Here is a 22321-nt window from a genome sequence, read left to right as displayed (position 1 = left end):
AGAGTTCTTTTAAGAGCATGTTCCTTGGAGTCCAACAATTCAAATCCAGCTCTGCCATTTACCAGTGGTGAGACTCCAGGCAAGTAACAGAGTCTCTCAGGGTCTCAGTTTCCTTAGAGCCAAAATGGGGATGACACATCACTGTGTTGCTGTGCATTTTAAAATGAAATTAGGCAAAGGACTTGATCTTGCCTTCCACGTAGGAAGTGCTCATTTAATCTAGGTGTTATCCAAAGAAATGAACAACATCATCTTTTTCTTCTGAGCTGTAGTGAATTTGAGAAATTCTGTTTGGAGAAGTTCAGAAAGTCCTGGAGTGGGATAGAATCAATATTCAGGATCCCTGGTATGTTCTGAGTCCTGGGGAAAAATATTCTTCACTTGCTGCTGATTTAGGGAGGAGGAAGGCTTAGTTTGGGTGCTAATAATACTGCAGTTTTGAATCTCAAAGACTCATCACACATTCATTTTCTTTATCTTATTCTGAAAAGCATATGATTTCCCCTTTCTAGCCCTAGACTTAGCTACAGATTTTGTGTGAAGGGAAATGTGGGCATTACTGCCCCTGAAAAAGACATTTGAGGCTGCTCAGCTTTCATCAGTCCCTGATTTGGGAAATCTGCCTTCTCTAATCATGTCTTTCTTTCTAAGACCTTATGTCCTTGGTACTTGCCTGTTACTTGCAAGGGAAAAAAATCAGTTTTCCCTTCCCTTCCATCAAGGTGGGTGTGCCTCAGGTGATATCTATGCAGGGCAGAGATGTCCCTAACCCTAGGAAAAACTTAGATCTGGGGGCCCAATCCCTGAAGCAGGGCACCTCATACTGCACTGTGCCAGCACCAGGGGGAGGTCACTGACGTGGCTGGAGCATTGCCCCACCCCCACCCCACATCCATTTGGGATGACTTCACTGCTTTCCTGGAATTCTCAAGGCTGAGATCCTATTCCCCACACCCACCCCTGGGATTTTTTACACTGTCTTCTTGGCTCTTCTCTGTTCCCATTGCTAAACAAAGAGAAATCCAACCAGAAAGACTAGACGGGGTGAACAGCTGATGCGGTGGGAAGGAGGAGGGATGAACATTTTGCAGCTCTCAGACTTTCCCTAAATTGGCCAATTTCACATCAATAAGTGCCTCATCCATCACCACCACCTTTCAGGTGATTTTCTGCGATGGGATTTCAGGAGGCACTAAGCATCTTATACACAATTTCTTTACAAAGTCAGTTTTTCCATCATCAAGCATTCTCAGCATTGAAATAAAAATAGGCAGAGCCTTGCTATTTAAAAAAGCTCTTTTTATATTAGGTCCTGCAACCTATTTCAGGGACCTCTACAGTTTGAGTTCACCAAAAAGAGAGAGATAGAGAGGAAAAAAGAAACCAGCCAAACAGACCTCTAATCCCGGGACAACTTAACCTTACCCAGTTGGGAAGAAACTACACAGTTGTCAAGCCTAGCTCTGCTTCTTTGCTGTGTGATCTCATGGAACCCTCTTACCTCTCTGGGTACCCTTTTTATTTCCTAAGACATGGGGATAATAATAATATCTCATCTATTACCTTGAGTGCCAAATGAGGATGTGAGTATTTTGGACACTGGAAAATATTTTAGAAATATAATAAGGGATCAAGAAAGGGTATAACGGGAATAAAGGAAGTCAAAGACTGACTTCGGATGACTCTTGCCTCTTTCATCTTTTTTTTTTTTAATTTAGAAGAGCTCTCTTAATCATAAGAGCTATTAATAAAATAAGCACAAAATAAAAATTCTGGATAATTAAACATTGCATCATAGCTGGCAATTGTTTTCTTGTTAGTGAAATATACAATGCATATTATAATTGATGGTATCTTTGATTAGATGAAATACATAGTATATATTTAACATGACTCTTTATATAAAGTGTCCTGCTTTTTTTCACTGAACATTTTATGTCACTATTATTGCAAACTGACCTAAGCTAACTTGGCCATTTGTCCTCATGCAGTAAGAAGTCAATGGCCTCTTCTTTATCTTTCTTTAAATGCATCTTTATTACCTCCCCATGGATGATAAACTATATAAAATATAGATATGATGTGCTCTTTTTTAAAGTAAAGTCTCTCTTTTTATTAAAGATTTTATTTATTTATTCATGAGAGGCACAAAGAGAGAGGCAGGGCAGCCCGGGTGGCTCAGTGGTTTAGTGCTGACTTCAGCCCAGGCCTGATCCTGGAGACCTGGGATTGGGTCCCATGTCAGGCTCCCTGCATGGAGCCTGCTTCTCCCTCTCCCTGTCTCTGCCATTCTCTCTCTCTCTCTCTGTGTGTGTGTGTGTGTGTCTCTCATGAATAAATAAATAAAATCTTAAAAAAAGAGAGAGAGAGAGAGGCAGAGACACAGGCAGAAGGAGAAGCAGGCAGAAAGAGAAGCAGGCTCCCAGTGGGGAGGTCAATCTGAGACTCTATCCCAGGACCCCAGGATCATGACCTGAGCTGAGCCGAAGGCAGATGCTCAACCACTGAGCCACCCAGGTGTCCCAAAGTAAAGGTTCTTGGTGGAAGCAGGAAAGTATCACACAGAGAGAGCTGAAACTGCTCTGAGCTCACCAGCTGTGCCATCTCAGCGTTGCTGGGTCACCTCTCTGGGCAGTCTGCTGTCTGAGGTTTACTGTTTTGCCCCGTGAAAATGGGAGAACTCACGGTTCTCAAATTCCCACGTTTCTAGGAAGGGAAAGAGAAAAATGAGAGTGAAGGATGGCAGTGGGGCAGAAAGCAAGTCAGGGCCTCAGTTTGAAAACAAGCTCCCTTCAGCTTACGTGGAGGCTCAGGCCCCAGTGTCCTCACCTAGGACATGGGGATAAGAAAATTCACAAAGTTGTAGAGGGAAAGAAGTAAGATCCCCCAGGGAGCACCTGGCCTGAGGTGCTTGCTGGCTGACGCCTCAGAGCGGGGGCCCCAGGTAAATCTCCGGCCTCTGGGAGGCACTATTGCCTCGTGCTTCCACTCAAGGCGGGTGGAATCGCCGGGTCGGTAGGTCCCGTCCCGGTGGGGCCGCCGCTCACCTAGGCCACCTCGGGCACGTTAATGAAGGAACCGGAGTTCCCTCAACCCGAAAGGGGATGGTGACTCCGCCTCGGGACGGTGCGCGTAAGTGGCCGGGCACCCGTGTCCGGCCCTAGGGACGCGCTCGGGGAGAGGGGACTGTTCTCCGCCTGGCTGGTTCCTCCGGCGTCGAGGTGTAAGTTTCATGACGGGGCTGGGGTGGGGGCGGGATGCGGGCGCCGGGCCGGCCGAGGTCTCCTGGGCCGCGGAGCGGGCCGCGCCGGTGTCAGCGCGCATTTATTGATGGCAGGTATTTGGGGAGTAATTGAGCGCGGCGGCCGGCCCGGGGCGAGAGTGGGCCTCCACGAGCAATTAAATGTGATTAGGCCGAGACCTTCGGGATCCAGCTGGGTGATTGATAACCCGGCCGCATTCCTGCCGGGCCCGCGACATCAAACGGGCGGCCGGCGGCGGGCGGGGCGGAGGGGCCGCGCGCGGGGACCCGGCCCTTCTCTGCCCGGCGCTGCCCTTCCCGCCCGCGACGCCCGCGGGTCCAGGGAGGGCGCGGGGGACGGGCCGTCCTCCTGCCCAGGGGCCTCTCCCTGGCTCGCTCGCCAGGTGCAGCAGGCCAGGGAAGGGCGCGGGAGGGACGCGGTGGCCCGAGCCCCTGCGCGAGGGCGCCGTGTCGTCGGGGAGCCAGGCGGGCCCCCGCAATCCGGCCGCAATCGCTGGAACCGAGGCGGGAAATGGCAAAAGCAGAGACGCAGACGGGGAGAACTAGGGGACGGTGCGCGTGGGAATACGTCGAAAACGGGGAAAATACAGAGAGACGCAGTGGGAGAGAAAAGGGGCTGGAAAGGACGAGAAAGAAAAAGTGGTAAAAGAGAAAGTTGTGAATAAGAGCACCAGAAGGAATTGTATGGACGGTGAGGAGGTAGAGAAAAGAAAAAAAATGATAACAAAGATGTAAAGTGGGCCAAACATGAAACAGAAGAAGGGACGGGGAAATGAAAGGGACACTCAAAAAAGCTAAGAAAGAGGGAGTGAGAGGGGAGGGAAGAAAGAGGTTAGGAACGGGAGACAAAGAATGGGGAAACGGGAAAGAGAAGTGACAAGAAGAAAACAGGAGGCCTGCCCTGGCCTGGGTCCCTCCCCAGCTTTACCCGCTGGGTCCCAGGCCCTGCCTCCATCTCAGCCAATTCTGTGCCCCCAGCCAAGCACCGCCTGGTGCCTGGGAGCCCTGGCATTTGCCCCCATCAGCCCGACTCCCGCCCAACCCAAGCCCCAGGCCAGCTCCTTCTCCCTCCTGGCTGGATGAGGGGGACCCCACCCCAAGCCCAGAGTGATCAGTGGGACCCCTGCACCCCAAGCCTGAGCCCCACAAGCCTTAAGTCACAAGTGGAGGTGCTGGGGTTCCCCAGGCCAGTTGCCTCGGGATCCCCGGAGTCTCCCGAGCCATGGAACAGTTTCTGTCTGTGCTGACTCCACAGACAGGATCAAAACAGCATGAAAGAAATCAGAGCGAGAACGTCGTCGGCAGGAGCTGGACTTCTAAAACCCCCTTCCGCCCCCATAGGCTTCAATATTAAAAAACCCCCTAGGAGCCTCAGACACTGTATTAATTAGTGCAACCACCCATGAAAAGTTGGGTTTGGAGCGGCATTCTTTGCCCTGTGTGAAAAACCAAGTCTAATAAACAATTGTTAAGTTGGCCTGTTGCCGCTGGTAAATTACATAGCATTAAAAAAATAATGCTTTTCATATTAGGCACTAATTAAAGGTTGGGACAGCTTTAAAACAAGAGAGGGAGGGGGGAAATCAAAGAAAATATAAAAATGTTCTTTCAAGAGTTATGGGAGGTTAATAAAGTATGTCTGTTAGAGTGAGCCTACTTTGCCCCTAGCTACAGCCAAACTGGAGCCACCACAATTGGGTCTCAATAAGATAATGATATTCCTTTCTCTGCTATTAAAAGCCTCCCAGTGCAAACTTAAAATGATTTATTTAATTTAGGAAATTATGAGGTGTAACTTCAAAGCTCGAGCCGTTAGTAATGGAAAATACCAGGTTGTTTAAAATTATAATAATAATTGTTTGGAGGACTCAGGACATCAAAGTGTTTTCATCAACAAATGCAGAGGGGTCCGGAGGAGGTTGGAAAGAGTCAGAGGAGGTGGATGGAGTTTGGGTTTGATTATTATGAACCTTATCAAGGCAGGACTCAGGATTCCCGAAGCCTGGTACTCTGTGCTGCTTTGAAGCAGGCTATTTTGGAAAGTAATTTTACTGCTTTTTATTTAGTTTCTAGCAAGGAGGAGGAGGTAGGGAGGGGGCAAAGGGAGGGAGAGGGGTAGAGGGGTCCAGGAATTGACAGCAGACTTTTCTTCATTGCTCTCTGACCAATTTCATTAAAGAAGCCTACAGCATCACCAATCTGGAAAAAAAATATTTTTTTTTTTCGGAGAGTGAAGAAGGACACAGGCACAATCAACTTCACCAACTGGGCCCTATGCTTTCGGAGAGTGTGTGTGTGTGTGTGTGTGTGTGTGTGTGTGTGTGTGTGTGCCGTGGGTTCTTTTATAAATGAGGTTTATGTTTATTCCAAACCCAGCAGTGGAGAGGGAGTGGGGGTGGGGGAATGGCCTCTCCAACCCGTGGCAAATGAGCGTCTTTTATAGCAAAGAATGGCCGTGGGAGTTTTCATTCGGTCAGACAAGGTTCTGCTCAAAGGCAAGGATCTTCTTTTCAGTCAGGTCAGGCAGACGTTTTGCCAGCGCCTGCTCTCAGCCAGCCGAGCCTTCGCTGCCTACCTCCTGCCGGCCCTGCCCCGGCACTGCCTCCGCAGGGCTGCAGGGGGGGAGGGTGGTGTGGCTGAGTCTCTGGTCCCCAGTGATGGAGAAGCAGGCGCTCAGTGGAAAGCCCCCCCCCCCTCCACCAGGCCTCAGGGAGTTGGGGAAGGGGATAGAGAGAGATGCTCCAAGGATGGGCTCTCAGGGGGCTTGGGAACCTGGGGAGCTCTGGAGGCCCCTACATTAGGTGTAAGACCGCTCCTGCAGGGCTTCACTGGCCCTCATTCATGCCTGCCGCCAGGCTCAGGCTTGGGCTTGAATTCTGCTGCTGCCACTTACTGGCTCTGTGACCTGCCTGAGCAACCTCTCTGAGCCTGTTTCTTCAACTACAAAGTAGCATCAATGACACCTCCCCCAGGAGTGTGCAACTATTAAATGAGATGTGCGAGAAAATGCCTGCTTCTGGCCACACTTAGCAGGAGCTCAAGAAATGTGATTTCTTCTCCTTTCTTCCCCTTTCCCAAAAGCAGAGCATTCTTTCTGGAAAAGCTTGGATGAAAGCATTCAAAGGAAGGGAGGACGGGAGGGATTGTGTGCCAGATTTCTGGCAACCTGTGCGAGGATGTCCAAGGCCAGCAGGCTACTGGCATCTTAGGCTTTAATTCCCCAGGCACCGGTGCGCCAGTCCTGGAGGAGTCAGGGTCTCCCTGTCGCTGCAGCTTGTTAGAAGCTCTGGACCGCCTGGCACGCCAAGCCCCACGGAGGCTGGGACTCTGGCGACCGCCGACGGAACGCGGGGCAAGAGGTGAGGAGGGCGCCCAGAGCAAGGCGCGCCGCCGGGCCGGGACCTCTGGCTGTGGTCCGAGTCCCAGCGCCGGCCGCATCCTCACCTCGGTCACCCCATCCAACCCTGTAGCGCGGGGGTGTATATGCTTGAGCCTCAGTCACTTTTCTCTCTCTCTCCCGGCCTCAGTTTTCCTTTGGAATTTGGGGCGACTGGGGTAATGGCAAATCGCCCAGACCCTTTCGGATCCACCCCATTGGTCACGCAGGTCGCAGCCGGTTCTCCTAGTCGCAACCTGGCTTACGAACCCCTCCTCCCGGGGGCAAGCTGTCTGAACCCGGAGCTGGAGTCTCCCGATCCCCAACCCTGGCTGAGATCGCCGGAGGCTGCGGGGTCGAGCGGCGCCGGGAAGGAAGTTCGGTGGACGGGCTAATTAGGGACCCAGGTTGGCGGCTGATGACGAAACCGGGAACGGCTTTGGCCTTTGCAAAACGCTTCCCCTAAATGAGGATGGCGATTCCGGACCCGGATTAGGAGTTCGGCCTGGGACGGCCCAGCGAGATGGCAAAGGCGAAAATTGGGGAGGTTTGGGACACTCCTGGGGGCTCGACTCGGGAGTGCAGCGGTGGAGCAGCCAGGAATCTGCTCCCAGCTTCGGAGCAGGTCGTGGGCTTGGATCACGCTCGGCGCTCCAGCTGGGAGATCGCAGACTCCTCGCCCCAACCCTGGGAGCTTTCACCCGACCGGGAAATAAATGGAGTTTCTGGCGCCCACCTCCAAAGTGGGTGTCGGAGCAATGAGATTGAGACGAAAGCGCCAGTCCTATGGATGCCCGGTGCCGATCTCCCCACCGCTCAGCTTCCTCAAGTTCTCCATTCCCATCTGCCCGCGTTCCCAGGGTCACTGGAGCTTCTCATCCGAAAACAGACCTCCCAAAGGTATCATCAGTAGCCACTTCGGATTTATTTGTGCAATAAAAAGTGTAACTTAAGATCCTTCTCAGCATCTCCCATCCATTGCCGACTTTTTCTTTTTTTAAAAATAGTGATGCCTCAAAACTCAAGTCTGACCCTGTTCTGTACCCAGGGGAAAGGGAGGCTGCAAAGCAAACGGGACTTGAATGAACCACCTTCCCCCTTCAAAGCAAAAAGAGCATTTGTTCGGGGTCCATCTCCTTGGAAGGAGTTAGGAATGGTAAACGGAATGCGATTTGACACACTCCTGAAAGGGCAGCAGGCATCCACCCCCGCCATCCCCCCCCCCCCCAAACTAGGGAATGCATCTAGTTACAGTCTCCATTTGCAAAGAGCTATAGTTCCCTTCCCCCCAGTTTTAAATCTGTTGCTGTTTTGGTAACTGGGAGATTTCAAGTTCAAGATTTTCTCTTGATCATCTACAACCCTCTCATCCCCCAGCCCCTCCACTTCTAAGCTCATCTTTCACTAGAGTCTGAAAAACGAATAGCAATTCCACTTCTTTTCCATGGGTAACACAAATTGCCAGAGGAAAACATTTCAAAAAGTATTTCGTTGGCTATTTTCAATCCACTCCCTCACCCCAGGCCGAATCTGGGCACAACTCTTAACTGATTCACACTAATATCACAAGAAAAAACCCCTCCTCCAATCCTGGTGGCATTTTTGAGTTGAACCCAGCTAAGAACAGAGAGCATCCTTTAAAATAACTGTGTTTGGACAAACATTACTGCAATAAAACAAATGTTTAATTTAATTCAGAATAAGAGATAAGAAATAACTCTTCAATAAAATATATAAAATTATACAAGGCACCCTTTCAAAGGGATAAACGTATACTGGGTGGTGTTGGGGGGGGAAGATGGAAAGATGAATTACCAGGGAGCTAAATGGGCTGTTTGACAACACCATTTTTAGCAAGTCAAATCATGGCTTTACCCTCTGCCCCCAACATGTTAAGAAGTATATAAATTTTTCTAATAAGTTTAGCACATACAACAGGTACACACACAGAGAAAGCATGATTTTTTTTTCTTTCTGGATCTATTCATTGTTCAAGAATATTTAGCATATAGGTAATGGTTACAATATATTTATTTTTTTAAGCAGAGAATTAACTACACTCCCCGCCCCCAATCACCTTTGCAATGTGTGAGGAATGACTTGTACCTAGTATTTCACAGAAACCATCAATTCCACGACGTGCATTAACTTTTTACTCTCCAATGATCTGAAATGGAGTAAGCAACAGCCTGAAGAATTAGGAAGTACTTCCATGTCCCATGCTACCCTCAAGGCATTCTCAAGATTCTTCTCATCCCCCTTTTATTGATCTTACCAAAAAAGGGGGGGGGGATTAAAACTTTAACAATCTGTAACAATGTGGATAGAGGGGAAAAATATGGGCCAAATATGGTAGTATGTAATGAGTTTCTCAATGTATGTAAAAATGCAAAAACACAATGTATCCTCATCACTTTGAGGAATCTCGCCATATCTACTTCCTATGCATTGTGCCTAATTCTAACTTTTGTTTTCCATCAGCAAAAGTCCATCATCCCATCAAAATCCCCAAATGTCAGAAATTTTAGCAAATAATTGGTCTCTCCTGTAAGAAAAAACAAATGGACTTAAGCAGTCTTTTAGGAAGGTGATATAGAGAAAAAAGTATACACATGTGCATATAAATTTTGCCTTTCAAAATAATCTGAATTTTTACGTCTGCTGTATAAAAATGCCATTATATTTTATTATATATATATATATTTATATAAAACCATATCAGAGCCAATCTTTGTGAAAAGGGGACATCTAGAAGATTACACCAAGAAAATGGAGCTTGGTGCCTCCAGCCTAAAGAACAGATTCAAACTATGTCTGTGGCCCCGTAGGCCTAGCTGCTTAGGGTGGCGCATGCAAGGTCTGCAGAGCAGGAGTACTGGCTTGGTACTGCCTTCTTGGAGAGGGAAGGGGTACCCATTTAAACAAACATCCATCACGGAGTCCATGGAGCTGGTCTTCCTTAGGATAGATGGTACATGCCATATCCGACTGGGGTCGCATAGAGTCCGACGGGCGGGATGGGGAGCACAGGTCTATGGAAAGGGTAGGACGCTCCGTATATGGATGCTGCTTGCAGGGGCGAGTTGATGGGGAAAGGAAGGCTGAAGCCAGAGGGCAGCATAGGTTTTGCAGCCATCTTCAGCTTTTCTAGTTCTGCCTCCTGCAGTCTTTTCGCCTTGGCCCTTCGGTTTTGGAACCAGATTTTAACCTGGGTCTCTGTGAGGTTCAGAGAGCTGGAGAACTCCGCGCGCTCTGCAATGGAGAGGTATTGTTTCTGGCGGAACTTGCGCTCCAGGGCGAGGAGCTGCGACGTGGTGAAGGGCGTTCTCGGCTTCCGATTGGTCTTGTGCTTCCGCAGGGTGCAGGTGGTGGGGCTCATATGTCCTAGAGAACAGAGAGGGAGCCAGTTAGCACAGGTGGCTTTCTCCCAGGTGTGCCTGTGTGGAGCCGCCCCAGTGGTCAAATCCACGGTGGGGGTGGGGGGGCAGCGACAGAAGGACACTATTTAAATGGATAAATAGCTTTGTTTAAGAAATTGAGTCTTTACAAAAAGTTTGGGAACTTAACAGCGTACAGAACTTTCTATATGGGAAACATGGCATGATGGATGATGGAACTAGAACATCAATGAACTGATGTCCGGGGAGCCGAAGTGCACTCCAAGAAACAAAACTCCATGTTTTTGGAGCTTAATTTCTCTGGGCTTTAAAAATGGGGGGCTGGGTTCATGACAACCCTCACTCCTTTAAGATGCTGAGTTAATCCGGTAAGAAGAAAAATGACAAAAGGTCCTATAAACTGGGTTGGTCCCCTCTCCACACCAGGAAAAGTTGGGAGTACATCAGCATATTTATGAAGGATAATCGAGCAGATAAGGTCTGTGGTAAATTAATAGCATCTCCGGGTTGGGAGCAGCCCCACGCAATAAACAACCACACGGCTGTCATTCCATCCAGTCTACAGATTATAAAACCTGAACACATCATTTTACAGATCTGGATGTGGGATAAGTTTCTTGGCCGGGTGCTTCTGTAATATAAAGTTTACTAAGAAGGAGGGAAAAATTAGCTTACTCATAAATGTAAATGTCAGGGGAAATCATGCTGCCTCCAAGTTGAGAGCATGTGATGACATTTTAGTCATCTCTAACCATTCTCTGGTTTACAGCAAATGTGTAAATGATTAGTTTGTCGCCAGAATTTAGAAAGAGGGAATAACAAGCAAAATAAAGGCAGTCCAACCACCTCCAGCCATTTTAAATCCATATTTAAAATGGATTTAATTATACGAAGTTGTAGGACTGGGTATCCTTGTGATTCCATATATCAACTAACTTTGGGCTTCTTTTCCTCAAAGGAAGGCGGGGGGGGGGGCAGGAGTGTAGAACTGTGGGATGGAATGCTAAACAATTAATTTTCTGCATTTGGCTTTTATGAGCTATGCTAATTTTCCAAAAGTAGCCACAGTAGTAACTCCAAAGTACCCATGGGGAGAATGTCGCATTTCTTGTTTAGTTACTTCGATGGCCCAAGAAAGAGTTTACACTTCATACTTGAGGGTGACACAACAAGTGCCACCCATCCTCCAGTTTCCAACAAGAACAGGATTTGTCCTAGTGAGACATTAACCATCACTGTAGTGGCTAAAAGTAAAAGGTCTTAAGTTCTAGGATCAACAGAAATCCGAGAGGGATGGGTACACAGAAGTCTAGACTTTTGCATATGCTAATCCCTAAATAAGTCAGAGAGTTTGGGCAACTACTTCTTAATTTACAAATTAACAATGCTGTGGAAGACCTGCTTTCACCCTTCACAAACCAGACCTAGCTCGCTGGAGGAACCCCCCACTGTCTCAACGCACGAAGCTCCTAGTGTCTGCGCTTGAGGCTTGATCCCGCTCTAGGTTTTCAAGAACTTTGTGCCCTGAACGGTCATCCCAGCTGCTCCTAAAGGCTGCATTTGAACTATGAAATCCAGGCTATAGAGAGATTACACACGTGTGTCAAAGCCATAAAGTGAAGAGGCTTCCTCTCATTCCCCACCTCCCCCACCCCATTTTAAACCAGTCAAAGGATGGATGCGATTATACAAAGCAAAACAGCAAGTTACCCTACTTCCTCCAAATAACAAACCAGGCCAGGCCTGTGGCTCCCGAGCTAGGCGAGGCGCTCCTTGGATCCACCATTCCAACCACAGGGCTCCACCGCCATTTCTAGGCCCAGAGCACTAATGAACCGCTTTTTGTTTTAAAATTAAATCCTTTTTCCAGAATCTAGGATTTTCCTCCTGGGAAGATCATATCCAGGGCCTTCAAGGGGGGAAGTTCATCCTCACTGTGGGGCGGGAAAGGGAGGGTTTACAGAACAAGTGCGGAATTGACATCTCCCAATGCTAAGGCCTAAGGAAGTGGGGATTTCAGACCTCTGGAAACCCGCTCCCAGTAAGGCCTGAATCCTTGGTGTGCTGATGGGCACTGACCCAGGCCTAGAAACACATGGGCACTCAATTATTTGTCTAACAAATTAAGTTCCTTAAAGTGGCTGAGCCTCTATTTCACCACCGATAAAATGGGTAAATAATACTGTGCTTTGTGGTTCAGAGTACTAAATTTTAGAATGCCCAGAGCCCTGTCTACCACTAGATAGGTGATCCTTAAATATTGCCAAGGAGTTTTTGTTTTTGTTTGGGGGGGGGGGGGTCAAGCCCAAACTCAGTGTGTGCTGATTCCTCTGAACTCTGCTGAAATGTCCTTGTCTGTTACCAGGAGGCTGGCTGCTGCCACACAGATCAGATAAGATAATATGGTGAAAAGTGCTATAAAGCACTGTGCAAACTTGAGTTTAAATTCTTTGAGTCCTTAATCTCCACACCCTTTGAATCTTTCAGAGTTTCTAACAGGGTGGAGAGCTATGCCAGAGGGGACAGCCACTGCCTCCCGGGTATATGGCCTTGTTTTGTTCACAAAATACTATGCATCTCAGTCTTGAGGGCTAACTGAAGGAAATGAAGGAAGGTGTGTGGTTCTCCCAGCTTTGGAAAAAGTCCTTCCACAGACCCTCTTTCTCACCTCTTCTAAAGGGCAGTAGGGAGTACAGAAATCTTAAAGGCCAGGAGATAGAAATAAAAGGAGCTATAGGGAAAGACCTCTCCAAATTGCATGAGGACCCAGGCCCAAAAATGAGTGCTGAAGGCGGAGGAAAACTCAATTCTCCTGGGCCTGCTTGCCATCCTGCCTCATTGGCAGGAAGCGGGGTGTAGGTGTGTGGATGGGTTCTCTGGGGTGGGGGATCAGAAGTGGTCAGGGCACCATGCAGAGGACCAGAGTGTGGACACTGGGGCCCCTTGCCCAGTTCGGCCACTGTTGGTGACCTGGGTCAGGCAAGTTCAGCCTTCTGAAAGTCCGGGTGTCTGCAGAGGGAATCACCACCGCTCCCGGGCCCCTACCTACACTTCGGGGTTCCAGCCGTATTATTACGACCCGGTGCACTAATGAGCATCATTCTGTAAACTCTCAAGCGCCGCTGGAATGTTGTTAATTACTGCTAAGAGCCAAGGGGGCCGGCGCGCTTCCGACCCCAGCCCGCTCCAGGCGAAGGTACCGGCTTCGGGGACGGCAGGGAGACATTCCGTCCGGGCATCGGTCTCTGCCGCCACCCCTTCCTGGGACCCATGGAAGATGATGATTTCTACCCAATACCCGGGATTAGATTTCAGCTAGTCTTATCCTTAAGAGGAGGGCACATCTCGCTGGGCTGTGACCTTTGAAAGAAGTGAAGGCACCTCCGCCTCCGCCTGGCACCTATTCGAGAGCTCACGAAAAGCGGATCCCTCTTCATTCTGCAGACAGAAACCCGGCGGACAGGGAGACAGGCGTGGGGAAGGCGGTCGGGGCGCGGGGCCGGGGCGCGAGAAGGACGGCCCGGCGGCCCGGCAAGCCCGGCGCGTCCCCGGCCGCGTCGCGCAGCCCGCACAGCTGGGGCCCGGCACGCCGCGCGATCGCGCCCCGAGGCGGTCCTGGCTCCGGCCGGCGCGCGGCTGTGCGGCGACCGGGCGCGGGGCGCCCGGGCTCGCCGTCGGGCCCGGCCGGCGGAGGGGCGCCCGCGCCCGCACCCGCGCCCGCACCCCGCCCGCGCCCGCACCCGCGCCCGCACCCCGCCCCGCGCGCGCCCGGACGCCCACTCACTTGGCGGCGGCGAGTATCTGCCGGGCTCCTGCATCCACGCGGCTCCGTCCTCGGCGCTCTCCGACTTGACCGCGGCGGCCTCGAAGGGCTTCCCCGGCGGCCCGGGGCTGGGGGCTTCCCGGGCGCCGTGTGCCGGCAGCAGCAGCGGCCGCAGGGCGGCCCCGCCGGAGGCGCTCTCGGCCGGCCGCGGGGACGCCCCCTTGGGCGGCTTCTTGTCCGACATGAGCGCCTCCACGCTGAAGGGCAGGCTGGAGACCTTGACGCGGCGCTCCTCCGCCGCCCCCTCCGCGCCCCCAGGCCCCGGGCCCGGCCCGGCCACCACCGCCGGGCCCTCCTCATCGGACGAGAACAGGTCACTGCCTTTGGACGGAGAAGCCATGACCTCCCTGCGCCGCGTAGCTCCCCGCGCGCGACTCCGCTGGCGACCCGGCCGCGGCGACTCAAACTTTTTTGGGGGGAGGCGGGAGGGGCGCGCCGGGAGCCGGGCCTTTCCTCCGAGGGGAAGTGGGAGACTCGGCTCAGCCAATCGGCGCCGGCTCTGGCGCTGACGCCACGCACGCTCGCCTCTGATTGGCTGTCCAGGAAGAGGCCGGGGCCTTCCCCCCCCACCCCTGTTTGAAATAAATTAGGAGTTAATTACAGGAGCAGTCAGCAGAGTTGTTATTAGGCGATCCCTCAAGGGTTATAATCACGCCAAAACTGAAAAGTCCATGGTGTAATTAAGGCCGATTATTTAAAGAGGAAGTTCGCCGAGTCCCATTTCTTCTCTTTTTTGACCCCTTTCTGAAAAGGCACCTCGCACCCGGACCACTGCCCCCCACGCCCACCGCCAGAGCACGTTTAAAAATGTGCAACTGACATTGCAAACGACATTTGTGAAGCGCCTACTATGTGTGGAAACTGGGCTGACTTTACAGCTTTAGGACTCAGCGCTGAAAACACGGGCCAGCATCCCTGCTCAAGGCAGTAATACATACATGGAGCTTTTAAGAGTATTTCGCCGTTGGCAAAAGCTCTACAGCTCTACAGCTGTTACTGTAACTCCCCTAGAAGAAGGGCCTGGGAGAGCCCAAAAGGTGGTCAGGGACCGGTGTTCCAATGGGTTCCCACAGGAAAATGTAAAGCAGCGGCCCCCATCTCTTCCACTCGGAAGAAAACCAGCGCACTCTCAGAAAACCGTAATCCACGTGTTTTCTTTCCCTTGAATCTCTTCTCTGGGCGACATCCGGATCCGACCTTTTTTCTCGGGACTATGTGTATTGTGTGTTCCTGCGTTTATTTGAGCCTATATTTGTCATGTGTTTGGGTGCCAGTGTTTGCCTTCAAGGGGGAGGAGGAGGGAAAAGGCGCTGATAATACCCAGTGCTTCCCTTCCTCTTATAAATCTCAGAAATACCGTGCTCTGAGCTTGCACACCCCAGGCCTGTGTACATTTTTGAGAAGCACATTTTTATTCAATGCACCTGGTTTAAAAAAAAAAAAAAGCATACATATCCCCACCCCGCCCCAAATTATACCCTGGGTAATTACATCTCAAAGCCTTAGTGATGACTGTACCAGCCCAGGAACAGGGGAGAGGGAGCTTCCAGTGCGCAAAGGCCTTGGATCTCTCCACAGGCCGCCAGCCCAAGACCAAAGTGCTTCAAATGACTCTTTCCAGACTGCAGCTGCTCTTCCCTATATCTCAACGATTAACCCAGAGTGATGAGATAAAATAGAAGTCTCCCAGCTCTGCCTAGCACACAGCAGATGCTTGCTACACAGTTCCCAGAGCCTTGGACGGAAGGAACATTGTTTTTAATTACTGAAATGATCAGGACTTGGAGGCTACCTCCCACTTCAAGAGTCTTAGAAACTTGACCCCCAGACCCATCTCTCTGATGCACTAAAACCTCTGCCTGGAGTGAAACTGTGCTGGCAGAGGATACCCAGAATAGGCATGATTTGAATCTCAGGGGTAAATACAGTCTGCACTGGCCAATTAATTCAGTTTTATTAGAAATGATTCTTAAGAAGTTAAAAAGCAAAGAAGTCCTAACCACAGTTTTCTAAAGCCTCTGGGTCTCTCTCCCACCAAGCACATTCTTCCTGCCTCCACCTCTCCCAACAAATTAGAAGCTCAAAGAAAGTTAGAAAAAAAAATTAAACTATCTGGAGATGTATGCATTTCCCCCTTGAGTCATACTTGATGATAGTTGGCTTGATATGCATCTCAAATACAGTTCAGGTAAATCCAGATTAAGTTCTGTGCCTTCTAGAGGTACCCAGCAAGGTGCAGGCTATATATTTTGGAAGCAAACCTGAAATTCGTTTAGCCCTAAGCTGCCAAAGTGTACAAAAGGGTTCAGCTTTCAGTTGGGCTGTACCCAGCCACGGCTTTATAATTGTTCCTGAAAACTCACTGTTAATTTTGTCAATTTAGGGGCACACAGGCTCACTCCTGGGAAAATTTTTTAAAATGTAGACAACTAGAGCTCTTTTATTTTAAAATATGAACTTTTCTGGGACAGGAGAAGCCAGGTTCCCCTCACTACTCTCAGGTCCTGATGTCCAAACAGAGAAAGAAAATTATGAAGCTAGAAAGAGGAAACTAGTAGAGAGAGAGAGAGAGAGAGAGAGAGAGAGAGAAATAAATAAATAAATAAATAAATATCTGGTATTCAAAACCAGGATGCCAAACTCTGGCCATAAAATGAGCAGGAAAGATGCCCAGAGGGCAATCAGCCTGCCCACCTTTTCTCTGCCTTCTCCATCCCCAGCTCCTTGTTGCGGTGGGAAAATTCAGGAAAGGGCCTCAATTCTGCTGGGAAAAAAAGGTCGAACCTCAACAGAATTCTAGCATTTTATGGAAAGCCCCATCGGTGCATTTGCTTCTGTGTCGGCTGCATTTTCTGACCATTTTATTCACCTCTTCCCGGCCGCGGGACCTCGGTCGCGTTACTTTGCCTCTCTCAATCAGCTTTTTGTCTCTAAAATGAGAGATAACCCTTACCTTGGATGGCTCTTATAGTAGTTAAATTCAATAGGCTACATAAAGTAACTAGAAGCTGTGGGGGACCAATTAAAGAATATGACGCATCAAAAGCAGTAGCAGAGCTATTTGTCCACTTCTTTCTCCCTGCTGGATAACCTAAAATGAGGCTCATCGCCAGCCTTCACGGAGCTCAGGATATGTTCTTCGTAAAACCTCCGGGGCTGAGAATTTTGCGCAGCCTTAAAAGTGTCGCCGTTTAGGTGTAGCCCCTTGGAGGACGACTGATTTGGGCGTTTAGGGGACACTTAGTATAGAAAGGTTAGTTTTCGGTGACGTTGACGTAACTACAGTATTTGTAGGAAGGGCCGTGGGGTTTCAGATGGAACACCAGCGCCAAGCGTCAGCTCTGCGAGGTACTTTAGTGCCTGTCCCTCCAGGATCTCATTTGGTTCTTCCAACACACCGCTCCGGGCGGAGATTATTTTCCCCATTTTACGGTGAAAGCCCTAAGGCTAGGAAGCACTGAGTACGCTCCTCCAAGCCTCGCAGGTTGGAAGCTGAGGACCTCGGGTCCCCCAGCGCAGCCCTCGGGTCCCGCCCCTTACGGACCCCCGTCCTTCCACAGCCCTGCGCTCTCCCGGGGATTTAGCGCGCTCGGGGTCCCCCCCCCCACCAGCAGCCGCGCACGCGCACCGCAGGTCCCAGTGCAAAAGCCCTACTTGCGAACCGTGGGGGACCGCGCGCGGACCCCGGCGTTTGCAAGCCCCGGGACGGATCGCGGGATCCCGGCGGCCAGGGGGAGGCGGGGGAGGGGCGGAGGAGGGGGCTGTCGACGGGCCAGGGCTGCGGGCAGGCGCCAGGCGCGGGGAGATGAAAGGCGGGCTCCAGGGGAAGGGGCTGCGCCGGGTGACCGGCTCCAGCCGCGCCGGGCGCCCCGCCCCCGCCCGCCCCGCCCCCGCTGCCCGGGGCAGAGGCGGCTGCCCGCGCCGGAGCCGCGTTAATTGCTCTCGGCCCGGCACTCAGCCTGCGCGGAGCCGGGACAACCTCGCTCCAGGAGGAATGACAATTCGCCCTAATGGGACAACCTCGCTCCCAGAGGAGTGACAATTCCTCCTAATGGGCCTCTCGTTAGCGGCCTATTCTTCCGAACCCGGTATCAGAAGCGGGCAGACACGCGGGCGCCAAGGTCCGCCTGGAATTCCGCGGCACTGCTCCCCCAGCGCCCCCACCCTCCCCGGCCGGCGCTGTGTGACCTCGGGGAGAGGGCTGGTCCTCTCTGAGCTTTTTTCTTACCTGTGCCGCGGGACGTAGGGATGAGGACGACCAGAGCGTAGGGGGCGGGCATATTTCCAGGCGCTTACTTAGGAGATCACCTTCAGAGTTACGGAGCGAAGGAGGGGTGGGCCGGCTGGCAGGGTTGCTGCTTGAGGTTGTTTGGGGGGACAGATCCCGTATTTTTGAAGTTCTGGGCGCTCAAACCGATTTTCTACGCCCCTGCCCACTGAGATTCCCGACCTGGGCCCCAGCAGGGACCGGAGAGAAGGGTCCTTTGCCAAAGCGCCCTGCCGATTGCACAAGGCCTGAAGCCTGAACTTGCATCCATTCCCATTTTACAGATGACTTCGAGGCGCAGTCAGGGCAGAGGCTGGCCTGAGATCTGCTGTGGGATGAGCCTAATTTGACTCGGTGCCCTGGAAGAAGCCCACAAGGAGGCTGCCCTCAGGGGGAGGGCGAGAAGAAAGGGCAGCAGCCAGCCAGCTGTGCCACTTGGTGACCCTGTCGCAGCCTGGAGAGGGATGGGCCAATCTGGGGAGACTTCCAGTTGTTCCCCCTGCCACCCCCACCCCTCCCCAGGCATGATAGTCATGAAAGGAGAAAGAGCTACCAGTTCCATTCCTTCTTAGCTCTAGATTCAAATCCAGGCCCTGCATCTTACCATTTGGTATCCACAAATGGGCCTCAGTAACCTCTCTGAGAAGGGGCATGCCAGAAGGCAGCTCACAGGGTTGCTGCTGGGTGAGAGGCCTTACCAGAAAAACAAGTACCATAGAGTGGCCTCAGTAAGCGCCACACTCACAAATGGCTGTAGCAGTTCTGTCCAGAATCCTGGAGCTGACCTGGCTTTAAAACAGGGCCGAACCACACATTTCTCATGAACTCAGGATGAATGCCTCCATGTCCTTGGTTTCCTCGTCTGTCCTATGGAAATGTGTAGCAATCAGTAAGTGTTGGATATTATCCTTTGTTAAATCATTACTGATATTTTTACCTCCTTTTCAATGGATCTGCTTGGTGGATCACACACATCCGGGGTCCAGTGACCCAATGTTGAATGGTTTGAGGCCTGAGTCTACAACTTTTTTCAGCTTTGTCCCTACCCCCCACCCCCACCCCAGCTGGTAAAATGGGAATAACTACCCACCTCTTCCAAAGGAAGCAGACTGGTAATTCAGTTGAGTGAGGGATGAGGACTGAGGGAAGAAGAGAAGAAGAAATGCTATGGACAAACGGCTTGCCTCGGAGTCACTTCTGTTTCCCAGCCCCTGGGTACAGCTTTCTGGCACCTTCCCAACCCCTGCTTGAACCAGAGGGAGGTTCCCAGGAGTAGGGCCCAGGCTCTGATTTTTCCGCACAAAAGAAATGGTTTCAGGAAACTGGGTGCCTGCAGTCCTAAGAAACTAATCTAGCCATCCGGAATGGCTTCAGAGGATTCTGCCCTGCCATTCACAAATCTCTGCCCACCCCCTTCTCAGTTTGCCAATCTGTAAAACCAGAAAAACCACCCATCAAGCGTTCAGCAACTGTCAGCTCTCTCTTATTCCTCAAGCAACCCTATGATGTAGAGGCCCCGATTGGTCCCTAAAGGAGGAGAAAATTGAAGCTTAGGGCTCGATGAGACTTTCTCACAACTAGTAAATACCAGGGTTTTGCTGATTTTAAAATTTATGTATTTTGCCTGAGGCAGAAGTTGCTGTAGAGGTGGGAGGGGAGGCATCTGCTGTTGCTCACAGCCCTGAAGTATCCACTATTTCCACTTTCTTCCACCTTGACAGGTGGGACAGTTGAGTTTGGGATGGACTAAATAAACTAGCAAGGGGACATTGAGAAAGGGCACCTTGGATTGTGAGTCCCCAAACAGTTGGGCAGGAATCTCTGATTTTTCTTATTTGTTGGCTGCCAGAATTGTTTCAGCTTCAAACTTCGGCCACTTGGGGTGTGGAGGGGAGGCTTGGGGGATGAGGGGAAAAGGAAATGTGGGGAGATGTTCAAAGGACATCATTATATATATATATATTTTTATTTAAGACAGAAACTCTTTCAATTGCCCTCACCCCTAGTCACCTGATGGGTAGTAAGCAAGTTTCGCTTTACCTGTGGGATAAAGACACCTAGAAGTAATAATTCCGAATTTTGTTAGTCAATTGTAGGGGTGGGTTTGGGACCCTGGAGCTGGGCCCCAGGCTTGTGTGTCAGTCTTGGGAGGAGGCAGGGGGTCACCTCGGGCAGGAAGACCCTGGTGGTGGTGGGGTGGCTGGAGGCATGGCAAAGCACTTTCAAGTCCAAGACCTGACTTGCTCCTCTGGATTGCACTGGGGCATGGAGATTCCTCGCTCTCCCTAGTCCTTCTAGGCCTCTGCCATCTGTAGTCCATCACCCCATTTCACTGAAGGTGGGACTGCAGCTCAGAGAGGCACAGCCACTTGCCAAAGGTTAAAAACAAAAAGCAAAAAAATGTCAACCTGGAGAGAGCGCTTGAGGCCCCAGAGCCCAGCTGCACCTTCCTGCCTCTGCCACCCTTGGATGTGAAGCCTGGGCTCCTGGGCCTGGATCCACGGGGCTCTGATTTCAGAGTCCCTGTGACCAGAACTGTGTCTAGCACCCAGAAGAGCCACTAGCACAGTGAAAGTCTCAGTAAATACCAGATGACTAAATGAATACAACCAGGAATCAAAGTCCTGGTGGAGAAAGTGGGGGCTGCTTGCAGGACTCGGGAAGGTCGCTTCCCCAGTGACTTGGAGAAGACCTTGAGTTGTGAAGAGTGGTCTCTGTGTCTTGACAGTTGGATTCAGGTGAGAGGGAACACAGTTTTTTGATTGTCCACAAAGAAAAATAGAGCTCATTCTACCTCAAACCCTTAACTTACTTAACATCTTTGAATTGACCTTCCCACTTCTACTCATTTCACTGGTGGAGAAAGAGTTGGGGAGGTTGTCACCTGCGTAAGATCATCAGGAACTAAGTGAACCAGTCAGCATTGGACTCTAGGTGAATCTGTTCCCAAACTGATTTCCCTTTATTTATCTCCAGATTGCATTTCTCTTGCCCTTGGCTTGACACAGGGAGGCACTTGACATCACACCCTGCTCCCTTTAGTACTAGAATGATTTTGTTGCATTTCCCAGATTTTACAAGACAAGAGTGTGCTTACGCAATAGGAAGCAAAAAAGACCTAAATGTATTTAGGAAAATGTAAACTGAGTTTCTCTTGCCTCTAATAATAATAATGGACGCTTATTGAACGTTTACTATGTGCCAGACCCTGTATTCCACACGAGACACACACTGACTCATTGAATCCTCCCTAGAACTCTCTCTAGTAGCTGGTGTTACTATCTTCATTTTAATAATGGGGGGAATCTGAATCTCAGACTTGGAAAAAGTCTAGATAAATAGAATTTCGCTTTTTAATTGTGTTATTTACAAGTAAGTCATTCTTTCACCCTCCTCCACCCCCCTCCAAACCTAGCAAATAGTAGTTGCTACCATTTAAGTAGGAAAAATAATTTTATTAGATCCACAAACTTTAAATATAGTGAGGCCTCCCTCTGCTCATAACTTTAATAGCCGGTGTGTCCTGTAGCTTGATAAAATTGGCACTTTTCCCCTTTTTCACCTTTCCCTGGCTCAGGGCTCTTTGCAAATGGACTTCCAGTCCCTGTTGGGAGGGCAGGAGAGCGAAGGGACAGGCTGCTGACCAAGAAGCAAGGGTTCTGATCCCCTGTGTGCCTCACTTGCTGGTGACTAAGCAGGCCCCTCCTCTCTCAGGGTCCCTGGTTTTCCTCACAGGCAAAATGAGGGGGTACAGTTTCATTTCCTGTCCCTCCCAGGGCTGTGGCTTTATGATCAGGGAGTGGGTGAGTGAAAAGTTCAGTCTGCTCCTACTTCTGTCTACCCCTCCAACAGACTGAGGTCTCCCGGAAAGTGGAGAGAGACATTGAGTGGAAAGATCACAGGAGGTGGGGAAGGAGGGGCTCTGGTTGGACCTCCCGCTTTATCCTGTACCAGCTGTGTGTCCCGGGACAAGTTCCCCCACTTCTCCAAGCTGAGCCTCATTCTCCCCATCTGAAAACTGGGGCTAATGATCCCTATCTCCGGGAGTTAGGAGGATTCAATGGGCTTCTGGATGTAAAATGGGAAGAGCAGTTAGGCCAGCAGGTCCCCCTGTGCTGGTCGCCTTTGTGAGATGGCAGGGGATCTGACTCAGCAGAAGAGGGGTCTTGGAGGTAACCCGGAGAATAATTGCTAA

The 22321-nt window shown here is 50.7% G+C and overlaps 1 protein-coding gene across 1 annotated transcript; it reads right to left on the bottom strand.

Annotated features, from left to right (window-relative positions):
- Positions 1–8305: 8305 nt before the first annotated feature.
- MSX2 (msh homeobox 2) lies at positions 8306–14302 on the bottom strand. Its single transcript, XM_055325881.1, has 2 exons — positions 13821–14302; positions 8306–10022 (listed from the first exon to the last, which is right to left on the bottom strand). Exons 1-2 carry the CDS (start codon positions 14197–14199, stop codon positions 9598–9600), a joined length of 804 nt encoding a protein of 267 aa, XP_055181856.1. The 5' UTR covers positions 14200–14302; the 3' UTR covers positions 8306–9597.
- Positions 14303–22321: the final 8019 nt, after the last annotated feature.

This window comes from Nyctereutes procyonoides, unplaced genomic scaffold, assembly GCF_905146905.1.
Source record: "Nyctereutes procyonoides isolate TBG_1078 unplaced genomic scaffold, NYPRO_anot_genome, whole genome shotgun sequence".
NCBI lineage: Eukaryota > Metazoa > Chordata > Mammalia > Carnivora > Canidae > Nyctereutes > Nyctereutes procyonoides.
The sequence above is the reverse complement of the archived record's forward strand: the minus strand, read 5'-3'. Positions and strand labels throughout refer to the sequence as shown.